Below are 21057 nucleotides of genomic sequence, written 5' to 3' on the forward strand. Positions count from 1 at the left end.
CAGTGATAATAAACCTGATTCTGATTCTGAAACATCAACTCTTTATTTCTCCCCATCGATGCTGCCTGACCTGCGACATTCCTCCAGCATTTTGTGCGTGTTACTCAGTTGGTTGGTCTGCTCATATCTATCCAAATACATCCGCCAATCAGCTTATTTCTCTTTCAGAACATTCTGTGGTAGAAGCTGAAATGATAAACTGCCTACTGCTCAAATGATTCTGGCTTCTTTGACCACTGGCTACTCCCTCCTTCCTTTCCGAGTCTCGGCCTGAATGTCGACTGTTTATTTCTCTCCATAGATGCTACCTGACCTGCTGAGTTCCTCCAGCATTTTGTGTGTGTTACTGCACAACTATAAAGGTTTCTGATTATTACAGCAGACACAAAGCACGTGAAACCAAGATTTGAGAATGTGAAGTAAAACTCCCATAAACCGCTATTTAAATAGTTGGAACTCCCAGTGGTATGGCATTGGTTCACCAGCTCCGTTTCCCACACCTCATGTCCTAATGTTCAAAGCTCCTTTTAAACTTATGAGGTTTGCTGCAAAATTTAATGTAGTACACCATAGTCATAGTCATAGTCATACTTTATTGATCCGGGGGAAATTGGTTTTCGTTACAGTTGCACCATAAATAATAAATAGTAATAAAACCATAAATAGTTATGTAGTAATATGTAAATTATGCCAGGAAATAAGTCCAGGACCAGTCTATTGGCTCAGGGTGTCTGATCCTCCAAGGGAGGAGTTGTAAAGTTTGATGGCCACAGGCAGGAATGACTTCCTATGACGCTCTGTGTTGCATCTCGGTGGAATGAGTCTCTGGCTGAATGTACTCCTGTGCCCAACCAGTACATTATGTAGTGGATGGGAGACATTGTCCAAGATGGCATGCAACTTGGACAGCATCCTCTTTTCAGACACCACCGTCAGAGAGTCCAGTTCCATCCCCACAACATCACTGGCCTTACAAATGAGATTGTTGATTCTGTTGGTGTCTGCCACCCTCAGCCTGCTGCCCCAGCACACAACAGCAAACATGATAGCACTGGCCACCACAGACTCGTAGAACATCCTCAGCATCGTCTGGCAGATGTTAAAAGACCTCAGTCTCCTCAGGAAATAGAGACGGCTCTGACCCTTCTTGTAAACAGCCTCAGTGTTCTTTGACCAGTCCAGTTTATTGTCAATTCGTATCCCCAGGTATTTGTAATCCTCCACCATGTCCACACTGACCCCCTGGATGGAAACAGGGGTCACCAGTACCTTAGCTTTCTTCAGGTCTACCACCAGCTCCTTAGTCTTTTTCACATTAAGCTGCAGATAATTCTGCTCACACCATGTGACAAAGTTTCCTACCGTAGCCCTGTACTCAGCCTCATCTCCCTTGCTGATGCATCCAACTATGGCAGAGCCATCAGAAAACTTCTGAAGATGACAAGACTCTGTGCAGTAGTTGAAGTTCGAGGTGTAAATGGTGAAGAGAAAGGGAGACAAGACAGTCCCCTGTGGAGCCCCAGTGCTGCTGATCACTCTGTCGGACACACAGTGTTGCAAGCACACACGTACTGTGGTCTGCCAATTAGGTAATCAAGAATCCATGACCCCAGGGAAGCATCCACCTGCATCGCTGTCAACTTCTCCCCCTGCAGAGCAGGGCGGATGGTGTTGAACACACTGGAGAAGTCAAAAAACATGACCCTCACAGTGCTCGCTGTGAGCATAAGGTCTTCTTAAAACATCAATAAAAAGTGTATTACAGTATTAATGACACAACATTAGATAATCCTGAAAATATGTCATCTGCCACCACCAAGCTCTCAACCATGCTAGATTAATGGCTTTTTACTGTTTGTGCTTTGGACTTGCACACATTGCACACCAATGTATGGCCCCAAAGCTGGTCATTCAGTGAATTGTGCACACAAGAAGTTAAAGAGCAACTGAGGCTTGTTCCACTTGTCTACATGTATACAGATGTACCGTGAAGAGCATTTTAACTGGGTTCATCACCATCTGGTATGGAGGGGCCACTTCACAAGATCAGAAAAAGCTGAAGAAAGTTGTAAACTCAGCTAGCTCCATCATGGGCACTAGTCTCCCCAGCATTGAGGACTCTTTCAAAAAGTGATGCCTCAGAAAGGACCCCCATCATCCAGGGCTTGCACTCTTCTCATAAGCTACATGACCTTGTAGTACAGTTAGAGAGTGGCACGTGTGATTTTGTGGGCATCTCTTGAGTTGTGACTGAAAGAAGATCATAGTTGAGAGCTTAACATCCAATGATACACAAGGCATAAGAGGAGCTGGCCAAAGTTGATTGGAAGGGAACACCAGCAGGGATGACAGCAGAACAACAATAGCTGGAGATTCTGAGGGAAATTTGGCAGGTGCAGGAAAGATACATCCCAAAGAGGTAGTATTCTAAAAGCAGAGTGACACAACTGTGGCTGAAAGGGATGTCAAAGACAACATAAAAACAAAAAAGAGGGCATATAATAGAGCAAGAACTAGTGGATAGTTAGAGAATTGGGAAGTTTTTAAAAACCAGCAGAAGGAAACTAAAAAGCCATAAAGAAGGAGAATATGAAAAAGGAAGGTAAGTAAGCCATGAATATAAAAGAGGATACAAAAAGTTTCTTCAGATATAAGAAGAGTGAAGAGTTGAGAATGGGTTATTGGACCACTGGAAAATGGTGCTTGAAAATTAGGAATGGGGACAAAAGAAATGGTGTCTTCACAGGCCTCAATGTGGAGGACACAAAGAGAATGCGAAAAATGCAAGAGTGTCAGGGGGCAGAAGTGACTTCAGTTGCTTTTACTAGGGAGAAAATCCTTCAGAAGCTGAAAGGTAGGAGGGTAGAACCAGATGGACTACAGCCTAGTGTTCGGAAAGAGGTAGCTGAAGAGATTGAGGAGGCATTAGTAAAGTGATGCACCTTCAATTACTCCAAAAGACAGAAGTAGGGTAAATACTGAAAGGCTTTTATTCACAGTAAAATATGACTTCCAGTATGCTGAGTGTCTGCCCCTGGACTGAGGAGGAGGGGCAAGGCGAAATCACCTTTATTCAGGGGTCTGTGGGAGGAGCCACAGGGGCAGCCAGCAGAAGGGCGTATCCAGACAGTTAACCCAGTTACAACATATATATGGTTTACCACATTCACCCCTCCTTTTTTTTAAAAAAGAGTCCCGCGGGGTGAAGTGACTGACAATATTTAAAACAAGTATATTTACAGGTCAAGTCTATCAGGCGGTCGAGTCCGTCCCTGTGATCTACGTAGCACCGGTGGTGATTGCATCGGTGATGGCGGTTATGCTGGCTCCGGCCTGACTTCAGGTGCCAGCACTTTAGGTGTCGGTAATCTCTCGTGCATGTGCGTCGCGCCCCGTATGGGAGTGTTGTGTGGCATCTCTGTAGGGCTTGGAGTGCGCAGTGTCTGGTGGGTATATATATATCAGTGGATACGGGGTTAATAGTCACCATGGAGTGTTCAGGATAGGGGCCCGGAGCTCCTGTGGGCGCCAGGTCGCGGATGGAGACCGTGTCCTCCCGCCCATCAGGTAAAACCACGTAGGCATACTGGGGGTTCGTATGAAGTAAGTGAACCCTCTCGACCATCGGGGAGTATTTATTGCTCCTCGCATGTTTCTGGAGCAGCACTGGCCCCGGGGACGTCAGCCAAGTTGGTAGGGTGGTCCCAGTGGTCGACTTACTGGGAAATGAAAAGGGTCGCTCATGGGGAGTGGCATTGGTGGTCATGCATAACAAGGAGCGGATGGAGTGGAGTGCCTCGGGAAGGACCTCCTGCCAGCGGGAGACCGGCAGTCCCTTTGACCTGAGGGCTAAGAGTATGGCTTTCCACACTGTGCCATTCTCCTTCTCTACCTGTCCATTTCCCCTGGGATTACAGCTCGTGGTCCTACTAGTTGCAATTCCCCTAGCCAGCAGGTATTGGCTCAGCTTGTCACTCATAAACGAGGACCCTCTGTCACTGTGGATATAGCATGGGTATCCGAACAGAGTGAAGAGCTTGCGCAGGGTTTTATAACTGATGTGGTGTCGGGGCAGGGGATGGCGAAGGGGAACCGTGAGTACTCGTCGATAACGTTAAGAAAGTACACATTGTGGTCAGTGGAGTGAAGGGGGCCCTTAAGTCAACATTCAGTCACTCAAAGGGGCAGGTGGCCTTGATTAGTTGTGCCTTTTCGGGTCGGTAGAAGTGCAGTTTGCACTCTGCGCAGACTTGGCAGTCCCTGGTCAGCATCCTGATCTCAAGGGAGTAAGGCAGGTTCCGGGCTTTCACGAAGTGGAAAAGCTGGGTGACCCCCGGGTGGTAAAGATCTACATGTAGGGTGTATAGCCGGTCGATCTGCGTGCTGGCGCCCATTCCCCGGGATAGGGCATCGGAGAGCTCATTGAGCTTCCCAGGCCTGTACATGATGTCTTAGTTGAAGGTGGAGAGTTCGATTCTCCATCTCAGAATTTTATCATTTTTGGTTACTAAACATGAATGCGACTGAGCGCCGGTCAGTCAGCAGGGTGAACTTTTTGCCGGCGAGATAGTGCCTCCAGTGCCTAATGGCTTCCACTATGGCCTGGGCCTCTTTCTCCACCGCGGAGTACTGAATTTCAGGGCCTTGACGGGTACGGGAGAAGAACGCCACTGGTCTTCCTGCCTGGTTGAGGGTAGCAGCCGGTGCGAAGTCGGAGGTGTCACTCTCTACGTGGAAGGGAATGGCCTCATACACCGCATGCATTGCTGCTTTGGCAATGTCCCCATTTATGCGGCTGAAGGCCGCGTGGGCCTCAGCTGAGACGGGGAATATGGTGGACTTGACCAGGGGTGGGCCTTGTTTGCGTAGTTAGAGACCCATTGGGCGTAATATGAAAAGAAGCCCAGGCACCTTTTGAGGGCTCTGAGGGTGTTGGGAAGAGGGAGTTCCAACAGGGGGTGCATACGGTTGGGGTCAGGGCTAATGACTCCATTCTCCACAACACACCCAAGGATAGCAAGTCGGGTGGTTCCGAACACACACTTGTCCTTGTTATAGGTGAGATTGAAAGCTTTGGCCGCTTGGAGAAATTTTTGGAGGTTGTTGGCGTGATCCTGCCGGTAGTGACTGCAGTTGGTGATATTATCCAGATATATGAACGTGGCCTTCAGTTGGCACTGGTCCACCATCCAGTCCATTGCCCTCTGGAAGACAGATACACCATTAGTGACACAGGAGGGGACGCGCAGGAAGTGATAAAGCCTGCCGTCCGCCTTGAAGGCAGTGTAAGGGCGGTCCTCCCGGCGGATGGGGAGCTGATGGTAAGCGGATTTTAGGTCTATGGTCGAGTACACCTTGTACTGTGCTATCTGATTGACCATATCCGCGATGCGGGGTAGAGGGTACGCGTCGAGCTGTGTGAACCTATTGATGGTCTGGCTATAGTCCACGACCATCGTATTTTTCTCCCCGTTCCGAACAACGACCACCTGTGCCCTCCAAGGACTTGTGCTTGCCTCAAAGACCCCCTCCCTAAGCAACCACTGCACCTCCGACTTAATGAAGGCTCTGTCCCCAGCGCTGTACCTCCTGCTTTTAGCTGCCACAGGTTTACAGTCAGGGATCAGGTTGGTAAACAGCAGTGGGGGAGGAATCTTGAGGGTGGAGAGGCCGCAAGTGGCGTCGGTTTTGCGGCAGTTGGCATGGTGTTGGGTGAGGTGTGTGGGTCAGTGAGTGTGTGTGGTCAGTAGCGGGATATGTGACATATTCCTACAAAACTGGGGATTTACGACAGTGATTGGTGGGAGGGGCCCATCATACTCCATTGTCACGCTTTTCAGGTGGCTCTGGAAGTCGAGCCCCAATAGCACAGGGGCACACAGTTGAGGCATGACCAGTAACGTAAAGTCTCGATATTCTGTGCCCTGCACCACTAGCGTCACTACACAACCCCCCCCCCCGGATGTCTGTTGTATGCGAGCCGGAAGCCATGGCGACCCTCTGACTTACCGGCCATATCGCGAGTCCGCAATGCTGCACCGTGTCCGGGTGGATAAAACTCTCTGTGCTGCCTGTGTCAAACAGGCAGCTCGTCCTGCGCCCCTCCACCAGGATGTCCATCATTGACCTTGCGGACTGGTGGGGAGCACTTCGGTCGAGGGTCATGGAAGCCAGGGTTGAGGCGCTATCTTGGTCCGGTGTGGTGGGGTGCCCTGTGAGCACCCATTGGTCGTAGGTGGTGGGAGGTGGCACCGACCAAGATGGCCGCCCCCATGTCTCGCACGTGGTGATGGCGTGCAGGGAAGATGGCAGCAGGCAAGATGGCGACCCCCATGTCTCGCATGTGGTGGCGGCGTGCAGGGAAGATGGCAACCACCATGTCTCGCACGCGGCGCTGCTCGATTTTGCTCGTGGTTTGGACTTACAGACCTTGGCAAAGTGGCCCTTCTTTCCGCAGCTGGAACAGGTAGCTTCTCGGGCCAGGCAGCATTTCTGGGGGTGCTTCTCAAGTCCGCAGAAGTAGCACTTCGCGGACTCAGGACTGGCAGCAACCAAGGTCGATTCACCGGCGGGTTGCGGGGTCTGCAGCGCCCACAAGGCCATCAGGGGATCGCATGCCTGGAGAGCCTCGGAGTTGTGCAGAGTGGCCTCCAGCGTGTCGGCCAGCTTGATCGCCGAACTTAAGGTAAGGTCAGTGGCTGGCGCACATACACTGACCTGGTCCCCGTGACGAATGCGTCTCTCACTAGGAGCTCTGCATGCTGTCCTGCTGTCAGCCCCTGGCAATTGCAGGCTCGCACAAGCATCTGTAGTGTCTGGACAAACTCAGCACTTGATTCCCCAGGCCGCTGGTGCCAAGTCACTAATCGGTGCTGCGCATGGACGGTGTTTAGCAGCCGCAGGTATTGTCCTTTGAGGGCGCTCATCGCGCCGTCGTAGCTCGGCTGGTCTCTGATCATCGAGTAGACCCGTGGACTGACCCTGGAGAGTAGAACTCTGTGCTTCGCTGCGGGGTTGGTCGCTTTAATCTCCTCTAGGTATGATTCGAAGCAGGCCAGCCAGAGTTTGAAAGCGTTTTCAGCTTCAGGTGTTTGGGGGTTGATGTCTAACTTGTCAGGTCTCAGAGTGCGTTCCATGCTTTAAAATTACTGCGAATAAAATTAATGCACCTTCAACTACTCCAAAGGACGGAAGTAGGGTAAATACTGAAAGGCTTTTATTCGCAGTAAAATATGACTTCCAGCGTGCTGAGTGTCTGCCCCTGGACTGAGGAGGAGTGGCAAGGCGAAATCACCTTTGTTCAGGGGTCTGTGGGAGGAGCCACAGGGGCAGTCAGCAGAGGGGCGTGTCCAGACAGTTAACCCAATTACAACATATGGTTTACCACATAAAGAACTTTCAGGAATCACTAGGTTCTGAAATGGTTCCTGAGGACCAGAAAATTGCAAATGTCAACCCACTCTTTGAAAAGGAGGGAGGCAGAAGAATGGAAATACTAGCCCAGTTAGCCTAACTTCACTGGCTAGAAAGATGTTGATTTTGGATGAGATTAAGGATGAGATTTTGAGTACTTGGAAGCACAAAATAAAATAGGCCAAAGTAAGCATGGTTCTCTAAAGGCAGCATCTTGACTGACAAATTTGTTGGAATTCTTTGAACAAATACCAGGCAGGATAAACAAAGCAGAGTCAGTGGATGTTTTTTATTTGGATTTTCAGAAGGCCTTTGACAAGGTGCTGTACATGAGGCTGCTTGGCAAGTTAAATGCCCATGGTATTATGAGAAAGACATTAGAATGGATAGAAAGTTGGCTGACTGGCAGGAGGCAAAGAGGAAATAAAGGAGGCCTTTTCTGATTGGCTGCCAGTGACTAATTGTGTACCACAGGGGGTCAGTGTTGGGACTGCTTCTTTTCACTTTGAATGTCAAAGATTGGATGAAGGAATTGATATTTTTTTTGGTGAAGTACACGGGTAATATGAAGTTACCATAGGTGGAAGGGGAGGTATCGCTGAGGAAGTATGGTGGTTGCAGAAGGACTTATAGCCCGAATGCAATGTTAGCATTAACTTTGAGAGGACCAGAATACAAAAGCAAGGATGAAATGCTGAGGCTTTATAAGGCATTGATCAGACAACACTTGGGAATGTCGTGAGCAGTTTTGGGCCCTTATCTAGGAAAAGATGTGCTGGTATTGGAGAGGGTCTAGTGGAGGGTGATTTCAGGAATGAAAGGGATAACATCTGAAGAGCGTTTGATGGCTCTGAGCCTGTGCTCACTGGAGTTTAGAAGAATATTGAAAGGCTTGGACAAAGTGGATATGGAAATTATGTTTCCTATAGTAGGGGAGTCTAGAAACAGAGGGCACAGCCTCAGAATAGACTGTTGTCCGTTTAGAACAGAGGTGAAGAATTTTTTTTTATAGGTTAGCCAGTGGGTGGTAAATCAGTGGAATTCTTTGCCACGGACGTCTGTGCAGGCCACATTATTGGGTATATTTAAGGCAGTGGTTGATAGATTCTTCATTAATCAGGGCATCAAATGCTATGGGAAGAAGGCTGGAAAATGGAGTTGAGAGGGATAGTAAATCAGCCATGATGGAATGACAAAGCAGACTCATTGGGCCGAATGAGTCTTATGCTCCTAGTTGCTCCTAGGTCCTATGTTTTTATAGCTTCACTGCTATCATCTAGAAGGGGGTGCAGGATCCCAAAGGCACACTATTTATTTAATTTATTTTTTAGAAATATTTCATATTGTAATTTATGGATCTTTTATGTATTGCAATGTATTGCTGCTGCAAAACAACAGATTTCACCATATATGTCAGTGATGATGGATCTAATCCTGATTCTGTTGCCTCATTACTTTTGGCTCTTTCAGACTCATGTTCTAACTCATCAGAACAAATTGAAAATTGAAGGGACAAAGGGCAAGTAAATAAGTGGAGAAGTGAGGGAGCTAAGAGAAAGGCTGTGAGAGAAAGACAGAGGAAGGAGGGATAGGAAACAGGCAGAATTGGAGGTGTGTGTGTGTGTGTATACGTGTATGTAGGTATGTAGGTATGTGTATGTGTATGTAAAATGGAATCCCAGGTATAATCCCAGATTTTGGTTGCAGAGGCTTCCTATGTAAAGGTATATGGAACCTTTTACTGCCTTAAAGACATATGCATACGCACACAAAATGCTGGAGAAACTCAGGCAGCATCCATGGACAAGAATTAAGAGTCGATGTTTCAGGCCAAGTCCCTTCATCAGAACGGGAAGGAAAAGGGAAAACACTCTCCTGTCAAATTCCTTCTTCTTTATCCCATTACCTTTTCCACCTCTCACCACTCAGCTTCTCACAGCATCACCCCTCCCCCATCCACCCACCTTCCCCCTCACCTAACATCACCTATCACCTGCCAGTTTGTAGTCCTCCCTCTCCCTTCTTATTCCGGCTTCTTCCCCCTTTCTTTCCAGTTCAGATAAAGGGTCTCAGCCGGAAATGAAGCCCATTTATTCTTCTCCATGGACGCTGCCTGATCTGCGAAATTCCTCCAACATTGTGTGTGTTGCTCTGGATTTCCAACATCTGCAGAATCTCTCGAGTTTCTGTATCTACGCTCAGTAGCCACTTCATTAGTTTCACCTGTATACCTGCACTCGTTAATGCAGTGAGCAGCAGAAAACACCTGAGTTTCAAGCTGATAGGAAGGTGACAGCAATTCAAATAACCACACATTACAACACTGGTGTACAGAGAGCATCTCTGAACACACAACATATCAAACCTTGAAGTGATTGGGCTACAGCAGCAGAAGATCACAAATATTCATTCAGTCACTTTATTAGGTACAGGAGGTGCCCAATAAATTGGCCATCGTATGTATGTTGTAATCAATCTGATGACTTTCTAAAGAGCATTTCTCCAATTTAAAGTTGATCACAACTTAAACAAGGCAAAAGTCAAATCATTTTTTTTTACAGGAGGCTGTTTCCTAGCTGATTCATCGTGGGTTTATTAGAGATGTATTGTTTCAGTTACTGCAGAGGAATATCATTTAGAAGCCTTCCAGTGATATTTAGTATATCCTCAGATGAATTATGTATATGACAATTGAACAGTTTGAAAGCAAATAAATATATCTGCTCTGGAATGTAAGCAGGCATTATATAGTCAGAGGATTACATTAATTTAAAGAAATTTTTTCAATAGTAAATGATTAAAGTTCAGTCTTTCCCTTGATCTGCATTTCCAAGTGCTATGTGTCTCCAGAGTACATGTACAGACATGGAAAAAATTACAAGTATCTCTCTCCATCCTAACACAGGTATCTGGGTGCACACACTTCAACTGGAACAGTTATTACCCCTCAACCCTCAGGCTCCAGACTAACGTGGATAACTTTCCTCACTGCAACACTAATTCTACAACCTATTGACTCAAGGGCTTTACGACTCACATTCTCAATTTTATTTACTATTATTATAATTTTGCTTTTCTTTTTATATTTGCCCAATTTAGCGACTTTTGCACATTGGTTGTCTGTCTTTGTGTGTAGATTTTCATTGATTCTATTATTTTTGTATCTACTGTAAATGCTCACAAGAAAATTAATATGGTTGTATATGGTGATGTACACAATACATACTTTGGTAATAAATTTACTTTGAACTTTGAAAACTTCACCTCACTCAGTGATGCTTTTAACATCTTGCAGTACCATGACATTGAATGGACACTCTGGGATCGGATTAATGTACAAGGCATTCAACCAAATGGGAACGAGATGACACTGGAGGAATTCCTGAACTATTTTAAGGTAATTTTAAATATTTATACAAATTTCTTTGTTTTATCATCTTGTAGTCTATGTACAGAGGAGAAATGGAACACACTACCCAAAGCCATGAAAAATAACTTAAAATAAAAACCAAAGTAAGTAAAGGCATCTGTTAGTCTTGCGAGACTATGGATCTGCGCCTGGAAAGTCTTCACTCTCCAGGGTGCAGTCCTGGGCAAGGTTGTATGGAAGACCAGCAGTTGCCCATGCTGCAAGTCTCCCCTCTCCACAACACTGATGTTGTCCAAGGGAAGGGCATTAGGATCCATACAGCTTGGCACCAGTGTCGTCGCAGAGCACTGTGTGATTAAGTGCCTTGCTCAAGGACACAACACATGTTGCCTCGGCTGGGGCTCGAACTCACGACCTTCAGGTCGCTAGTCCAATGCCTTAACCACTTGGCCACGTGCCCACCAAAGGAAGGAAAGCTGTTTACATTTATATTATATTAGAACACAAGAGGTTCTGCAGATGCTGGAAATCCAGAGTAATGCATGCAAAGTGCTGGAGGAACTCAGCAGGTCAGGCAGCATCTATGGAGAGCTATTAACAGCTGATGTTTCAGGCAATCTGCACCAGGATTGGAAAACAAGGGGAAAGATGCCTAATAAGAAGGTGGGGGAGAGGAGGAGTACAAGCCTGATAGGTGAGACTGGTGAGGGAAGATGAAGTGAGAAGCTGGCAGGTGATAAAGGTGAAGAAGGAATTTGAGGGTGGATCATGGGAGAAAGGGAAGGAGGGCACCAGGGGGAGGTGATAGACAAGTTAGGAGAAGAGAAGAGGTAAGAGGAGAGTGAGAATGGGAAATGGAAAAAGAGAGAAGGGGGAGAAGGAGAAATTACCAGAAGTTGGAAAAATCAATGTTCATGCTGTCAGGTTGGAAGCTACCCAGACAGAATATGAGGAGTGAAAGTCTATACAAATAAAAATAATATCTGACAGCTCTATTTTTGTCTTTGCAAATTCAAGAGTGAATAGCATAAATACTGACTTCAATACACATTGAGAATTAGCAATTATTGAACTGTTCAAATAGCCCCTCCTTCTAGTGTACAATGACATTTCCAGTAAGTCTGGTCAAATCAGTAATTTTGCCACAAATCATCAAGGTAGCACAGCGGTTAGCATAACACTATTACAATACCATTGACCCAGATTCAATTCCCACTGCTGTCTATACGGAGTCTGTATGTTTGTGGGTTTCCTTAGGGTGTTCCAGTTTCCTCCCATATTCCACAGCTAGTTAGTCACACGGGTGTAACTGGGCGGCAGGGGCTCATTAGGCCTGAAGGGCCTCTTATGGTGCTAGATCTCAATGTTTTTAAAGTTCTGTACCTAAAGGGTTAAAGTAACAAGGTTTACCTTATAAGCTGAGGTGGTGTTATGACATAACTGAGGTAAGGAGTTAATCGAGAGAAGTTGGAAAAATAAACAAGGTATCAGGAGGATTTACTGGGGAGCCTAATAAACCTGTAAGTAGAGTCTGATAGACAGACAGGTCATCTGGGGTTCAAGGGTAGCATTTGTTCCAGAGCAGAGTAATACTTGCTGTGATAAATGAACGGAGACGTTGCAAGTCCGTGTTGCTAATAACACAGCCTCCTCAGGGCCACACCAGCAGATTGCTTGTGTGTGTCTACACTGGACTGTTAACTTGGCAAACCTCCAGCAGCTCCAGCATTCAGATTGGTATCACAGGATTGATATCTAAATCGGAGAAACAGGCTATGTCTATTTACTTTGCAAGGAACAGCAGAGTAACATTTTAATTTTCTTTAGGCTAGTATTTAAAGGGGGGCAAAGACAAGGCTCTATTTTAACCAATCAAACTAATAGCACAAATGGAGATAAAATAGTTTACCTTTCCACTATACAATTAATCCTGGACATAAGACCATAGAACCTAGGAGCAGAAATAGGACATTTGGTCCATCAAGTCTGTCCTCCCATTCCATCTTAGCTGATTATTATCCCTCTCAACTACATTCTCCTGCCTTCTCCCTGTAACCTTTGACTCCCTCACTAATTAAGAACCTATCAACCACTTTAAATATACCCATTGACTTGGCCTCCACAGTTGTCTGTGACAATGAATTCCACAGATTCAAAAAAAAATAGTTTTACTAAATTATTTACAATTGTGCTTGTTGATTTTACCTCCAAGGCATGATAAGCTCAACTTCTAGCCTAGCTATTGATGTAAAGGCACTCAACCCTAAACTGAACTGTTTCTTCTAGACAGTCTTTATCCTCAATGGAATGCTAGACCAAGCTGCAGCCCATGGAGACAACTGATCTTTTCAATTTGCTTTACACTCAGTGGTAACTTCATTAGGTACACCTGTACCCTGCTCATTAATGCAAATAGCTAATCAGCCAATCATGTTGCAGCAACTCAATGCATAAAAGCATGCAGGCATGGTTCAGTTGTTGTTCAGGGAGGCATTTATATTAAATACAAAAGAGTGGTGCAGTTACTAGGGTAGGTAATGGAAACAGAAGAGAGGAAATTGTGTGGACTAGGTTAAGGCTGGGGCACTGTGCATTAAACAAAACATTGAAAATGATAGGGAAACACCAGACAGGATTGTGTGAGGAATGTCAGGAAGAGGAGTCAGTAGAACATGTAGTTCTGAGTTGCAGGAAGTATGGGATACAGAGAGAGATGATGAGAAATAAATTAAGGGAGTTGTGGATGCAGGAATTCACATTAAAGGGGTTGCTGGGCATGGGTGAGAGAGTACAAGTCTGGGTATTTTTAGCATTTTTAAGGGGTACAGGGGTTTTTTATAGAATATGATGAATAAACAGGAATAGGATACTAGGATGGTCAAAGATGGGAGGGTGAAGTGTAGGTGTGTGTGTGTGCGTGCATGCACATGTGCACGATTGGGTGAAGGGATTTAGAATGTATGTCTAGTGCACATTCTGGAGCAGAGGGTGGCGGTAATGCACCATTAAGCTGGATGTCAACTGCCGTAAAACAAGATACAGACAGACAGTTGTTGTTCAGACTAACCATTGGAATGATGAAGAAATATGATCTAAGTGATTTTGATCATGGAATGATTGTTGGTACCAGGTAGAGTGGTTTGAGTATTTCAGAAACTGCTCGTCACCTGGTATTTTCACACACAACAGTCTCTAGAGTTTACAGAGAATGGGGCAAAAAACAAAAAACATCCAGTGAACAGTGGTTCTGTGGATGAAAACCCCCTATTAATGAAAGGGGTCCAGACTGATTCAAGCTGATAGAAGGTGACAATAGCTCAAATAATCATGCATTACAACAGTGATGTGCAGAAGAGTGTCTCTGAACACACAGATGTGAATGGCCTACAACAACACAAGACCACAAATGTACACTCAGTGGGCAATTTATTTTGTACTTTCTATACCTAATAAAGTGGCCACTGAATGTATAACTTTAATGTATGGAAAAAGAAGTTAGTTGGGAACCTCAGAGTAACAACTAAGAAAGAGTCCTCATGTTCTAACAAAGTGGATGAATGTCTGTAGATAGTTGTCAGGCCAGGAAGCAGCTTCACATTGCATAGTGGTTACAAGTGTAAACAAGCCTTTGAGCATCTGCATCTGGAATGGACCATGGTGCCCTTTATAATTGGCAGCATCTGCCATTAATGGTTGAGAGAGGCTTTACATGATGACAGAATGTTTTTAGTGCCTTTTTTTTTCAAAATCAATAAATAAGCCAAGAAAAATACAAAAAAAGTCTTGAAATCCTTAAAGTGATTTTTTTTTGTACTGGTAACAGATCTAATTTATAGATCAAAGGTTTCTCATCCTGAGTTACTACAATCGATGAAACTAAGTATTAAAGCAGTGTTGATATACACACATCTAACCTGAAGCCAGGTAAACTACTTTGCAAAGAACTCTCCCCTCCCCTGATAAGTATTTATTTTTAAAGATCTGCAATAGAAAGAAACTGCTCTCTCTCTCTCTCTCCCCAGAAAGCAGAATTGTAATTAGCAGCATTTGGGGTTTTTACCTTCCAGAAACACTGTTCTGCATTTGCATGCCTGCTCCAGGTTTGGGGAGGGTAGGTGTTGGCAAAATGTACCTCTGTTTCCTCCCTGCCTTCCCCTCTGAGGAATGATTTTGTCAACCTGTATTTTTCTTTGTTGCTCTGCAGGCTAAGCATAATCTGGATGTTATATTTATTCACTGTGGGAGCTGGATGGTGTATGCCTGTCATATGACCCCATCTCAACTCAAGGAGCGATTATCGCAGAGGTAAGCGCCACTTCCTTCGGTTAGGCTGTCCATAACAAGAAAGCCTTGAGATTATCAAATGGTTTTCACAATTTTCAGCATGCATCAAAGCCCTTAAAAAAAATAATTTTCATGACTCGTTGGGAAGGACAAAGGGGACAAATTTTCAAACACACAATGGGAAGAATATTATTTTCTGATTTGATAGTCTGAGCATTCTAGCCCATCACTTTGAATGTTCAATTCATACCCACCATCATAAAACTAGATGTATTGAATTTGCATGTTATAAAATAGCTTTTTTTCCAAAAATATACTTTATTTATAATACATAAAGTAAATGCAATCGGTGTTTATCTTTCTCTACATTCCTAGAATCACAGAGCGAGACAGCGTGGAATTAGGCCCTTCATCCCAACTCGACTGTTTGTGTGCCTGTATCTCTCTCAATGTTTCCTTCCCATTTAACTATCCAAATTCCCTTTAAATATTGTAATTGTACCTGCCTACACCACTTCTTCTGGCAGCTTGTACTCACCACCTCTGTGTGAAAAAGTTGCCCTTTAGGTTCTTCCACTCCCACTTCACACCTATGCCTTCTAGGTTTAGACTTTGCTACCCTGGAGAAAACACTTTAGCTATCCTCTTTCCTATGTCCCCTCATGAGTTTATAAATTTCTCTAAGGTTTCACCTCAGTCTGCTATGTTCTCGGGAATAATGTACAAGCCTATCTTGTGTATTCTTATAATCCTCCAGATCTGCTAATATCCTTATAAAATCATTGTCCCATCAGTTCAGTACATTATCACTGCCATTAATGTTTGCAGCATACACTTATCATATATGATGTGTTGGTCTCCATTAGTCAGGGAACTAAGTTCAAGCACTGCATGTAATATTGCAGCTTTACAAAACTCTAGTTACACCACACTAGGAGTATTGCCTGTAAATATTTGTCACTTCATTATAAGAAGAATACAGAAGCATTACAGAGAGTGCAGAAGTGATTTACCAAAATGGATTAGAGAGCATGTCTTATGAGGATAGTTTGAACGAGCTAGGTTTTTTGCTCTTTGGAGCAAAGAAAGATTAGAGGCAACTTGATTCAGGTGTGTAAGATGGTAGAAGGCGTAGCTAAAGTAGACAGCCAGTGCCTTATTCCAGAGTGGCAATGGTTAATATGGCAGGGCATACTTTGAAGGTGCAGGGGAGATGTCAGAGGTAGTTAGTTTTACACAGTGGGAAGTGAGTGCTGCTGGGGTAGGTGGTTGAAGCTGATATTATGGGGAGATTTAAGAGAAGCTGATGGATGAAAGAAAAATGGGAGACTATGTTGGAGGGAGGGGTTAGCTTAATCTTAAGTAGCTTAAAAGGTTGGCACAACATCATGAGCCGAACAGCCTGTACTATGCTGTAGTGTTCTATGTTCTATCTTCTCAACAATGCACCCATAAAGCATTTGAGAGGCTGTTGTACAAGGCCAGCCCCTCAATGACCAGTGACACATGACTGTCGACTGCCGTCATTCACTAAGGAGCCTTTGTGGTAGATGCACTGAGCATCAGTGCATCCTCCCAGCATCTCCTCCTACACTCTGGAATGTGCCAATTAGCAGCATTCACTTGTGGACATTTTCCATGCACGTACGAACAGGTTTCAGGCATATCCCAATTCTGTCTTGTATTGAGTTGATGATCTTCTAACAATAGTTGTATTTTTCTTGAACCATGTAAGGACTTCCCAAATGCAGTGCAACTTTCCAAAAGCAGTATTTCTGACTCATGCTAATGTTGTACTTTAGAAATCAGTTCCTCTTAAAGTAATACGAAAATAATTGAGTAGTAATATGAGCAAAATCGTGGACAGTCATCACCAAAGGTTATCACTGTTGTTACTCAAAAACAACTGGATTTTGAGATGATGTGGTTGAATGCCATATTTTAGTTGATGCCATCAGAACAAAGACAATATGAGTTTAATTGTTGCCATCGGATCAAGGATCTTTGGTCCAAGATAATGTGACTTTAGTTGTTACTATTGTACCAAAGACAAGGTGAGTTTAAGTTATTTGTCCAATATTACTCTTCACAGATTTTCACAAGAGAGCAAATTTGGGCATGAAGCCAATGTAAAATCAAAGCCCATCAGATTCCTAATGTTCAGAATGAGTTAAAATTGTACCCATGGTTCCAGAACCATTTACTAAGAGGCTGTGCAAAATCAGCTCTCAGATTTGGGTGTCCCAAGATGTTGTGAAGGAACATAAGGATTGGGACATATTATGCTTGCAGCAATTTGGGTTCTAGTTATTTTTTTATTTATTCATGTAGGCTCCACAGGCTGAGCTTGCATTTAATTTCCATTCAGAAGGGGATGGTAAGTAGTCTTCTTGAGGTGTGGATTTATCCACATTGCTATTAAAGTGACTTCCAGGATTTTGACCCAGCAATGGTGAACGAACATTTTCTAGTGAGGCCTGGAAGGCATCTTCCAGTAATGTGGTCCTCTGCTTTTGCTGCCTTTGTCCTTCTAGTTGGTTGAAGTTGTGGGTTTGGAAGATTCTGTATAAGGTCCCAATTATAAGATGTTTATTGGGTAGCGGGATGAAAATACATCTCTACGAAAGGAGGTGTAACGCATTCTTTCCCTCTGCTACATTGAGCAAGGTGTAGCACCTGCTTAGCTCCCCCCCCCCACCCCCGATCAGGGTCACGTGAAGCCGTGGGAGCAGGTGGCAGATGGTCGTATGAGCAGCTGGTGTATATCACAAGTCCTGGTTCAGCAATCAATGATACCAGTCCACAATCTCTAAAGAGTATTGATCATGGCTGGGGTCACTCGTCTTGTAAAGACACTGCCCTGAAGAAGGCAAGGACAAACCACTTCTGTAGAAAAACTTGCCAAGAACAATCATTGTCATAGATAAAACCATGATCAACCAATCACATGACACAGCACTTAATGATGGTGATGATTGGCTGTAAATTGTATTCACATATTGTGAGGTAATAAAAGATGTTATATAAATGCAAATTCTTTTTACCCAAAATAATAATTTATTTTAGAGGTTTCAACACACCGATATGAAAAGTCTTTGATAGAGAACAACAGTATTCATTCTCAGCTCAGTAAGTGGTTGGTGGAAGCATAAGATTCATCTGATTCATGTTTAAAGAAAGGGGAAAATAAATCTGGAAAGATATCTAAAGGGCTCTGTGATTACTGACGTGTTGATCATAGGCTTGTGCATCTAAACTGCTTGGAATTGTTTTAATAAAGGACCAGCTTCTTTGTGATAGGAGCTGTAACTGGGCAATACAAAGTAAAGTTAAGGGATACTTTTTTTTCTGATGGTTCCCTTGCAACAGAAGTTCACAAGATTATTCATTGTTAACTAGTCTCTGATTAAAGTGAAGAGATTGCCAGTTAAACTCAGATCTTTGCCCTGAAGTCTTTTTTTAAGAAGAGAAACGTTCCAGAAAAAGTAAACATTCTTAATGGTGGAATTAATGACTCCAAGTACCTTAATATGGGTGTAATAATAGTTAGATTAACTCAAGCAAGGATTGAGCCAGTTCATTTCTATGTGGTTTACCTGAAGTTCACTTAGTCAATCCTTGTTAACTGCAGTTCAAGTAGATCTAAGCATGTTAATGTGCAGTTATATAATAGTGTAGTTAATAAATTTATTAGTAGAAGATATATACATTACTTTTCTACCAACCTGGTAACCATTTAAACGTGCATTTTCATGAACTTAACTAAACATGGTAAGATTTAGTCTTTTGTGACGAGAAAAAAAGAGATTGGATCGAAGAGTTTCTGACTCTCTTCCCCTTCCTGTGAACATGTAGCACTCTCAATTCTTTTGTGTCTGCTCCCTTCCAATTTTTATAATGTAAAGACTTCCATAAGCCAAGGAATGAGTGAGGCCCAATAACCTCAGCTGGTATGTTAAGGAATCTCCCATTTTCACCGTCTGTGACTTTTACTGTTTGTTGTAACTGTTGGAGGTACCTTGCATTTCTGTTTGTATGTGTAGTTTCAAAGGCTGGAGGTTATCCTCTGAGCCAGCAGCTGAAGGATGTAAAGTCTTAGCTGCAGGTTGACGGATGAAGTAAACATCCGTCCTGTGGCTATTTCCTCTCTGATACAACTTCAGGACATTTCCTACAGCTTTAAAAATAAAGCACAGGATCTCTTGATATTATCACATAGACCAGACCATAGCAGTGCCCTCTTGCAGTATGTGTGTACTCAGTAAGACATTTTCCAGAAAAGAACAGCAAGATAATTTTTATGGTCTGCACACAGAGTCCACTAACAGGGTTCCATGAGTTTGAGGGCCGTTAGTAATATCTCATTCAAATGCTGCAGCTCTCTCTGGATGTTGGTATTATGAGTTAAGGTTTATTCAATTCTGAAGCAAATCGATAAGAATAGAATTTAAATTGCATAGATTCTTGCAAAGGGTGATCACAAATCAGTAGTCTATCTCCTCGCTTTCCTTATTTTTATCCCCATTGGCTCCAACAGAAATGAAACTCAGAAGCTATGATGAACAAGTTAGTGATTCACAATCCTCCATTTTAGAAACATAGAAAACCTACAGCACAATACAGGCCCTTCGGCCCACAAAGTTGTGCTGAACATGTCCCTACCTTAGAAATTACTAGGGTTACACATAGCCCTCTATTTCTCTAAGCTCCATGTATCTATCCAAAAGTCTCTTAAAAGACCCTATTGTATCCACCTCCACCACCGTTGCCGGCAGCCCATTCCATGCACTCACCACTCTCTGCGTAAAAAACCTACCCCTGACATCTCCTCTGTACCTACTCCCCAGAACCTTAAACCTGTGTCCTCTTGTGGCAACCATTTCAGCCCTGGGGAAAAAGCCTCTGACCATCCACACAATCAATGCCTCTCATCATCTTATACACCTCTGTCAGGTCACCTCTCATCCTCTGTTGCTCAACCTGTTTTCATAAGGCGTGCTCCCCAATCCAGGCAACATCCTTGTAAATCTCCTCTGCATCTTTTCTATGGTTTCCACATCCTTTCTATAGTGAGGCGACCAGAACTGAACACAGTACTCCAAGTGGGATCTGACCAGGGTCCTATATAGCTGCAACATTACCTCTCGGCTCCTAAATTCAATTGCACGATTGATGAAGGCCAATACACCATATGCCTTCCTAACCACAGAGTCAGCTGCTTTGAGTGTCCTATGGACTCGGACCCCAACTGATCCTCCACACTGCCAAGAGTCTTACCATTAATACTATATTCTGCCATCATATTGGACCTACCAAAATGAACCACTTCACACTCCATCTGCCACTTCTCAGCCCACTTTTGCATCCTATCAATGTCCCGCTGTAAACTCTGACAGCCCTCCACACTATCCACAACAACCCCAACCTTTGTGTCATCAGCAAACTTACTAACCCATCCCTCCACTTCCTCATTCAGGTCATTTATAAAAATCACGAAGAGTAAGGGTCCCAGAACAGATCCCTGAGGCACATCACTGGTCACCGACCTTCATGCAGAATATGACCTGTCTACAACCACTCTTTGCCTTCTGTGGGCAAGCCAGTTCTGGATCCACAAAGGAAGGTCCCCTTGGATCCCATCCCTCCTTACTTTCTCAATAAGCCTTGCATGGGGTACCTTATCAAATGTCTTGCTGAAATCCATATATACAATACTGCTCTTTCTTCATCAATGTGTTTAGTCGCATCCTCAAAAAATTCAATCAGGTTCGTAAGGCCCTTGACAAAGCTATTCCTAATCATATTATACCTCTCCAAATGCTCATATATCCTGCCTCTCAAGATCTTCTCCATCAACTTAACAACCACTGAAGTAAGACTCACTGGTCTATAATTTCCTGGGCTATCTCTACTCCCTTTCTTGAATAAGGGAACAACATCCGCAACCCTCCAATCCTCTGGAACCTCTCCCATCCCCATTGATGATGCAA

General features: G+C 44.0%; 1 protein-coding gene across 2 annotated transcripts in view; it reads left to right on the top strand.

Annotated features, from left to right (window-relative positions):
• Positions 1 to 21057, top strand: part of LOC134356685 (ubiquitin-like modifier-activating enzyme 1) — a 470199-nt gene that overhangs the window by 437901 nt on the left and 11241 nt on the right. For both annotated transcript variants that reach the window (XM_063067717.1, XM_063067718.1), the window contains exons 23-24: positions 10709 to 10810; positions 14988 to 15088. In XM_063067717.1, coding sequence (XP_062923787.1) covers positions 10709 to 10810; positions 14988 to 15088 — 203 coding nt within the window. The remainder of the gene's footprint in view (positions 1 to 10708; positions 10811 to 14987; positions 15089 to 21057) is intronic.

This window comes from Mobula hypostoma, chromosome 15 (assembly GCF_963921235.1).
Source record: "Mobula hypostoma chromosome 15, sMobHyp1.1, whole genome shotgun sequence".
Lineage (NCBI taxonomy): Eukaryota > Metazoa > Chordata > Chondrichthyes > Myliobatiformes > Myliobatidae > Mobula > Mobula hypostoma.